General features: G+C 38.6%; 1 protein-coding gene across 5 annotated transcripts in view; it reads left to right on the top strand.

Moving 5' to 3' along the window:
- The first annotated feature begins 725 nt into the window (after positions 1–725).
- DCX (doublecortin) overlaps positions 726–7,911 on the top strand; it is a 185,709-nt gene continuing 178,523 nt past the window's right edge. For all 5 annotated transcript variants that reach the window (XR_008426005.2, XM_053917476.2, XM_053917475.2 and 2 more), the window contains exons 1-2: positions 726–791; positions 2,591–2,976. Coding sequence is in view for 4 of the 5 variants with exons in the window: in XM_053917476.2 (XP_053773451.1) it covers positions 2,613–2,976 (364 nt within the window). In the remaining variant the exon portion in view is untranslated. The remainder of the gene's footprint in view (positions 792–2,590; positions 2,977–7,911) is intronic.

Raw genomic sequence — 7,911 nt, 5'->3', positions numbered from 1 at the left:
AAATGGGCAATTTGAGGAGAAAGCTCTTAATATTTATCTTGTAGTCATCAGACTCACTTCTCATAGAAAGGTCTCTGGGTTTTATAACCAAACTCAGAACTTTCAAACTCTCAAAGGTAAATGTCACAGATCCCATTAACCGAATTATTACATGAACCTAAAAGGTCTTTGGGTCCTTTTTCCACTTCACCCTCCATGAAATTCTGGAACACATTTCTGTTGTGTTATATTTCCTACTCCCTCTTAGTCTACTCCACTATCCTTATTTTAAAAATACCCAGTTGTTGGATGCATGAACTAAAATTACTTAAAGAATTTGCTTATTTTATTGTTTTTTTTTTTTTTTCTCAAGATGGTGAAAGCAAGAGAGCAACAATTTCTAAGAAGCCTGGTTTGATTCAGTCCAGCTTTCAGGCAGATTAAGCCAAGGTTTTGACCAAGTGAAATTGCCAATTTCCTAAAAGAATAGGCTAGCACATTGCTCATTAGAGCATTCTAAATTTGCCTGTGTAATCTTTTTGCTACCATGCAATTTTCTGTTGGTTATAAATGAAACCTTTCTAGCTGTTAATGCAATCTGTGAATTGAAAAAAAAATAACTTGCAATTAATCATAGCAGGTTGGGAGGATTCACTAAGCCTGAGTATATGGGAGAAGCTGAACAAGGCACTAGGACCTAGAAGGCATCTATCCACCCTGGCAGGAATTTCTTGCTTGGAGCTCAGACAACAAAGGCATAGAGAGATTGGTTTTCTTTCTCTCAGCATCTCCACCCAACCAGCAGAAAACCGGTGAGTGGGGCTTTCAAGTTATTTTCAGGCAGAATGTAACAGATGTCAAATGGGAAAAGCACAAGGCAAAGTCCTCTCTGTCTCTCTCTCTCTGACTCTCTGTCTCTCTGGCTCTCTGTCTGTTTGTCTGTCTCTCTCTCCCTCCCCCTCCCCTTCCCTCTCCCTTTCTCTCCTTTCTTTCCTCTTTCCCCCTGCATCTACCTGAAATTTCCCTTTGGAAAAGTGAGTTTGATGTTTCTTTGTTTTCACTGTGATGTTGATTTAGAATAATAACAACCCCTGACACTACAGCAAAGCCAAGTGTTACAGAAAGCCTGGGGAAATGCTTGCTACTGGTCTTGAGGAGGTGGGGTTTCTCAACACTGCAGGTTGTCTGACAGAGACAATGCTGAGCTCAGCACAGATCATGGTGATATTGGAAGAAAAGGGGGACCAAGCCTGGCAAACCTACTAGGCACCAGTCCTCTTTTATCTCCTGTCCTTCTGGTTCCTTGCAAATATCTCAACATGATAATGTATAGTGGCTGAATCCTGCTTGCTTTGTGAGTCTTCTTTATCCCCATATGTGAGATGCATGTTAATAGTTTGTTTCTCAAGCTTTCACTACCTTTGCTAGCATTTCAGATTTCTGTTGTATCTTCTCTGTCATATTGTGATTTTTTTCTCTTCTCTCTCTCTCTCTCTCCCTCTCCCTCTCTCCCCCCACTCTCCTTCTCTCTCTCTCTCTCCCTCCTTCCTCCCTTCCTTCAGCTGAAAGGGGGAAAGCAAATCTTACAGATGACCATATTTTTTCTCTGGTTATACACCAGAGAATACACAAGCTGGGGGTGAATTGTCTGCTGTGAGGCCCAAATGCCCTTTCAGTCAGGGTAGCAATTTAGAACAATGAAATGTGTGCTTGCTTCTAAAGGCCACCTATGCTATTCATGGACCCATTTGGGAATCTCTCAACAATTAAATTATTCCATTAAGAGGTGGGGATGCATCGATGGAGAGGGGATAAAGCATTTAAAGAAACTAGAAAAGGATTTTGTGACCAAATTTTGTACCAGAAAGAAGCAAAGCTAACAACTTGTTAAATAACTGATTTTCCTAATCATTTTTTCCAGTTTATTTCTTATAAACGTTGGATAGCTGCACGAGCTTAGGAGAAAAGGGATTGATGAATAGCACAAAGACATTGGCTATTCCCTGGAGGCTGTCCCTTTAAAGGAGAATCCTAGTTTATTCTGGGGTAAGAAAGAGAGTTTGGAATAATATTAAAACATCCCCCTTTGTAGTCATTTTACTGAGATGCAAAAATTGATTTCCAAACTGGAGGTGCTAACCTTGCCTAGCTACTTCTGTTCTCTTCAAGGGGAATTTTGTTAGGCTATGGATTCATTTGCAACTGGTAGTCACGTGAGCGTGTGTGAGGAAACAGATGCCAGTTTTAATGTATTTAACCCTAAGTTACAATTTGATAGGAGCCAATGTCAGTAGGTCCCAGGATTTTAAGCTATTTCAAAATCCCTCCTACTCCTCTGTTTAGAACAGTGCCAAATTTGCCTCTCTCTAGCTCTCACCCCAACCCCCACAACCATTAGCACTCCCTCAGCCCCTCCTTCTTCTCTATTAAGATCAATATTCCTGCAGCTCAGGGGCAAGCAGCAGATGGGTTATGGGCTTTTTCCAACCAGTTCTTTTCACAAGCAGCAGATTGCAGATCTGTATCTCGCTAATATTTGATTTCTTTTTCTCCCCGGCCTCTTTTTTTTTCTTGGCCTCTTTTCACCTCGACCCTTTTCTCCAACACTCAGGTCTCTGAGGTTCCACCAAAATATGGAACTTGATTTTGGACATTTTGATGAAAGAGATAAGACATCCAGGAACATGCGAGGTTCACGGATGAACGGGCTGCCTAGCCCCACTCACAGTGCGCATTGTAGCTTCTACCGAACCAGAACCTTGCAGGCACTGAGCAATGAGAAGAAAGCCAAGAAGGTACGTTTCTACCGCAATGGGGACCGTTACTTCAAGGGGATTGTGTACGCTGTGTCCTCTGACCGTTTTCGCAGCTTTGATGCCTTGCTGGCTGACCTCACTCGATCTCTGTCTGACAACATCAACCTGCCTCAGGGAGTGCGTTACATTTACACCATTGATGGATCCAGGAAAATTGGAAGCATGGATGAACTGGAGGAAGGTAATTCAAGGAGTGGGTGGTGGCCCTTTGTGGGAGGTGGCATAATTGGTTATGGGTACATTTCTTGGATTTCATTGAAAGAAATTAGGAAATGTATTTGTTAAACACCAGGTTGATGGTCAGGCTTCTGATTCTATAGGTATCAATAGAGCCATTAGCTATTACCCTTCATGGCCTTCAGTCTCTGCTAGGGTTGAAGTGTAGACAGTGGCGATAATGCATTGTGCTTACTTGCCAGGGTTTACAAAGGAAAACCTGAATTGCATCATTTACTCTAGATCTTAATAATTACTTCTCAGAAGCACTATTAAGACAGACCATGAAATCATTAAGGGTTGTAAATGAGGAACGAAGTTTGGTTGGGTTAACAGAAAGAAAATATACCCAAATATCCTTTGAACTGCTAAGAGACTATTTGTGAATTGCAACTCATGGAAATATGCATCCTAAAAGCAGGACTTCTTGGACATGTTCACAAAGGATTATACTTTTAGGTAAGTGGTCACTGCTCAGCTGTTGCTTCTAAAAAGCCCACTTCAGGGTGTGTCCATAAGGCTGAGGTCATTCAGAGAAATACCAAAGAAAGCTGTAGGTATGTCTGGTATTTTAATAAAGACTCTTTCTATTAGAATAGGAACTGACTCGCTGTACATGAATTCTTTTAAATCCTCTTTACATTATGGTTTTGCAATTTAATTTTATGACTAGATTGCTGAAAATCCTGACAACCTATCTAGCCACCCCAAAACAGGGGCCCTGCTCTTACCAAAACTTGCTCTTTCATGAAGCCTTTTTTGTAGTCATTTAGAAATAGATCTTAGGGTGCATTCTTATATTTTATTTGATCAAATAAATTATATTAGGAATGCCTCCCTACTCCCACTTTTAAATTGATGTAATATATTTGATCAGTTTAACCCGAATACAATGCTTTAAAGGACAGCTTCAAATAGTGGTAATAATAAAAATACTCCTGCCCAACCTCTGCCCCACACTCCAGCCTTCCTTCTTCACTCTTTTCATTCCCTGAGCAACAGTGAGTTTAGAGCAGGCAGATTTCTAGGGAAATCAAATTATGAAACAGCCAGCAAGGAAGGAGAAACAGCACATTCAATGACTTGCTGTGGGAGTGCCCCGCCTCTGCTTCACTGCTTCTAGGTTTCTTGTGTTCCTAGACAAAGGAGCACAAGGGCTTCCCTTGTACAAAGCCATATTCTTGCAAATAGCTGCTATTTTCCAAGTCAGGTCAAGAGATTTGGGGCCAGTTACTTATAAGAGACAGTGTCTATATAGCTGCTGGATCTAGGTCTCAGGGTGCAAGTCCAAGGTTTTTCTACATAGATGACCTTGGAAAATAATGCCAAGGAATCTTAGGTTATTTGATTATGTGTCAGATGGCCAGACAGAGGTTAATCCTAGGCTTTTCCTGAACATTGAACGATTGGTCATCCTAGCGTATATCTTAAAATAAAGGAGAATCAGGGAAAACTGGAAGAAGGGATTCAAGCTAGATTGAGGGAGCTGTCCAACAGAATAATCAATAAAGTGTGCGTCTTTTGTCACTGTAAAGTACACATCTCAGTTGAATTTGAGGGATTTTTTCTGTAATAATTTTCACAAACAAAGCAACCTGAATTACCCAATATGTCCTCATTTTCACTAGCTGTGATCTTCTAAAGACCATGATAGACACTACCACAAACTTCTGAACCAAGTGACATTGTATTCAGAGCAAGATTAGAATGTTTTTGTGTTTGAGATAAGAAAGTTGTCATGCACAGATTTTTCCCCAAAATATATTTTTAACATGTGTTGTTCATATAAGCCCTTGATATTGATTCTCCCTCAACCCCAGATTTGTGTGTGTGTTATAATACTCTCAGTTTGATATAAGTAATAAATATAATTTTGAAGATTGTAGCTTCCTTTTCTCTTGATCCTTTTGAGTCCTGCTGGATTGGACTCCTCTCATTTACAATTCACATCTGCAGTGATAATACTTCCTGGTGAATTACTAGGCTATGTAGAGTATAAACGTGGCTGAGTTGCATTTATTCACATGTCATCTACAACCAAAGGCTGCAGTGGCCCTCAATGCCCCCCCCACTCCTGATTACTGCCCATTTAGTCAAGGAAATTCTGGGGTATCTCTGCCATAGTGTTGAGAAGTGTAATCGGTTTTCCCACTACCACAGAGCAAGATAGGAAAAGGCATCAGAATGAGGAGGATAAAGAAAAAGAGTATTTTCCTCTCCCATTTTGTCATTTGGAACTAACTACTCATCTAGGAATAGAGGGCAGAAGTCCCTTACTTTGATCACTTTTGGAAGAAGTTGAATGAAATATAAAAAATCATATACACTGCTTCCCATGAGACTTCAAACTGAAAAAGTTTAGAAAGATCTCTGGGTGAAGAATCAGGGGCATTAGGTTCCAGTCTTAGAGGGAGAAGATAAAAATGGGAAAAGAATTAGATTTTGTGATTAGATTTGATTCAAATTCAGAATCTGCTAACTGTTAGTGTGTGACCTTGGGGAAACCATTTTTAATAACTGAGCCTCAATTTTTCATCAGTAAAGTTAGAATAACTGCTTTGAGAATTAAATAAGACAATGTATATTGTGTTTAGTACTCTTTCTGGCACACAGTAGCACTCAATAAAGGGTAGCAATTAGTGTTTGAATCATCCTACTTTATAGCTCATTAGCTATATAACCATAGGTTTGTCATTATCATCACAGTGACTAATGTTCTCTCTTTTTAAAACAACTCATCTTTAAAAAAACAACTTTACTAAGGTATAATTTACATACCATAAAATGCACCCATTTCAATGTGTAATTTGATGATTTTTTAGAAAATGTACTAACTGGCATAACCATCATCATAATTAATTTTAGACCATTTTCGCCACCCTAAAAAGAAGCCCAGCCCTGACCATTGTGGATCTGTTGGCTGGGCATTGTCCCACAAAACAAAAAGATCACCAGTTTGATTCTTGGTGAAGGCAAATGCTTGTGTTGTGGGTTCAGTCCCTAGATGGAGTGATTGTTGTTTCTTTCTCACATTGGTGTTTCTGTCCCCCCCTTCCTCTGTCTCTAAAAATAAATAAAAAAATATTTTTTAAAGTAAATAAACTCTGTAGCAATTAGCTGCCACTGACTATTTTCCCTATTCTCTCCAGCCCCAAACATGAATCTACTTTATGTCTCTACAGATTTTCCTGTTCTGGACATTTTATGTAAATTGATTCATACACTATGTACTTTTTTGTTACTGGCTTCTTTCACTTAGAAAAATGTTGTCAAGGCTTGTCCATGTTATACCATGTATCTACACTTCATTTTTTATTGAGGAATAATATTCCACATATGCATAAAACATATTTTGTCTTTATTGTAGTATAATTATCTATAAAATGAAACTAGTAAACCTATCTTCTTTATCTATTATGGTGGTTTTAAGGATAGAATCAAATAATAGATATCAAAGCACAGCGACAAGGTAAAACTACAGCTACAAGGTACCATTATTGTCAATGATGTAAAAATGATGATAATGATGATAAAGCTGATGATAGTGAGACATTGGAATGGTCAGTGGTTTCCATACCTGGCTGCCTTTAAGAATCTTTTAGAGTTTTAGAGCAATATAAATTCCTGGGCCACATCCTAGATCTATTGAATTAGAATCCCCAGGACTACGGCTCCAGAATGTAGGTTCTTACAAAATTCTCAGGTGATTCCTATCACCACTTAGACTTGGAAATACTGGATTAGGTGATATCGATGGTCCTCTTCAGCTAACTACAGTGGTGGGAGTTCCTTAGCATGCAGAAATCCTTGTTTTTGTTTTGTTTTGTTTTTTCTTTGCAGATCTTAAAGGAATAGTGGAGCATAGAACATAATATATTTTTTCTTTTTTAAAAAGATTTTATTTATTTTATTTTTATTTTTTTAAATTATTTTATTCTTGTTCAATTACAGTTGTTTGCATTTTGTCCCCATTCCCTACCCAACCCAGCCAAATCCACCTCTTTCCTCTGCTTCCACCCTCCCCCTTGGTTTTGTCCATGTGTCCTTTATAGTAGCTCCTGAAAGCCCTTCTCCCCACTCTTCCCTACCCCCTCCCCGCTTTCTAATGTTAGACTAGAACATACTATATTTTCAAATGGCCACATTATTAAATATCTAGCCTAAAGTGAAATGAAATAAAAAGCAGTCATTTAATAATCACTTTTGCCTTGTGTCACTCCTTTGTCTAATGCCTCTAGTCAAGTGTCTGCTGCTAGATACTGAAAGTAGCAAGGGGAAAATTTGGGACCAAACTCAGTTTGATGTCAGCTTTTCCATAGATCTCTGGTTACACCAAGGGTCTTAGCAAAGTAATGTAGAACATGGCCCTTATTAGCTATATTCCCAAGGAATAAAATCCATGAGTGACTTTTCCTTTTGTCTTGCTTAGTCTTCATTGTTGAATCATTTTCCTTACCCTAATATCCTATCCAAATATTTCTCAAATTTCTTATATACAAGTATTCAGAACAATTTTAGGGGCATTTTGAGCATTATTATGCAGACCATGGGACAGAATTTTATAATTGAGACACCTTGTTAGAAAATATTAGCTGTATAGTGACCCTAGCAATGATTCAGTTCCTTTGCCATAGATCATTTGTTCCAATGAGATGAAAATGCCTTCTCACTAATTTATTCTCTGACTACTAAAGCAAGCACATTGCCAAAGAGGAAGATTTTAGCATACCTGGGAGAGATGTATCATTAATAGGTATGATGATACAATAAATTACTATTTAATATGTTTCTTCTTGAGTAATGAAGCCTTACAAAAAAGAAGAAAGCCCAGGCAGAAGTGCTTTTGCACTGAGCAAATATAAATGTTTAATGTTCTTGCAAATGGAGCCCTACTGAAAGT

The sequence above is a fragment of the Desmodus rotundus genome, chromosome X, assembly GCF_022682495.2.
Source record: "Desmodus rotundus isolate HL8 chromosome X, HLdesRot8A.1, whole genome shotgun sequence".
Taxonomy (NCBI): Eukaryota; Metazoa; Chordata; class Mammalia; order Chiroptera; family Phyllostomidae; genus Desmodus; species Desmodus rotundus.
The sequence above is the reverse complement of the archived record's forward strand: the minus strand, read 5'-3'. Positions and strand labels throughout refer to the sequence as shown.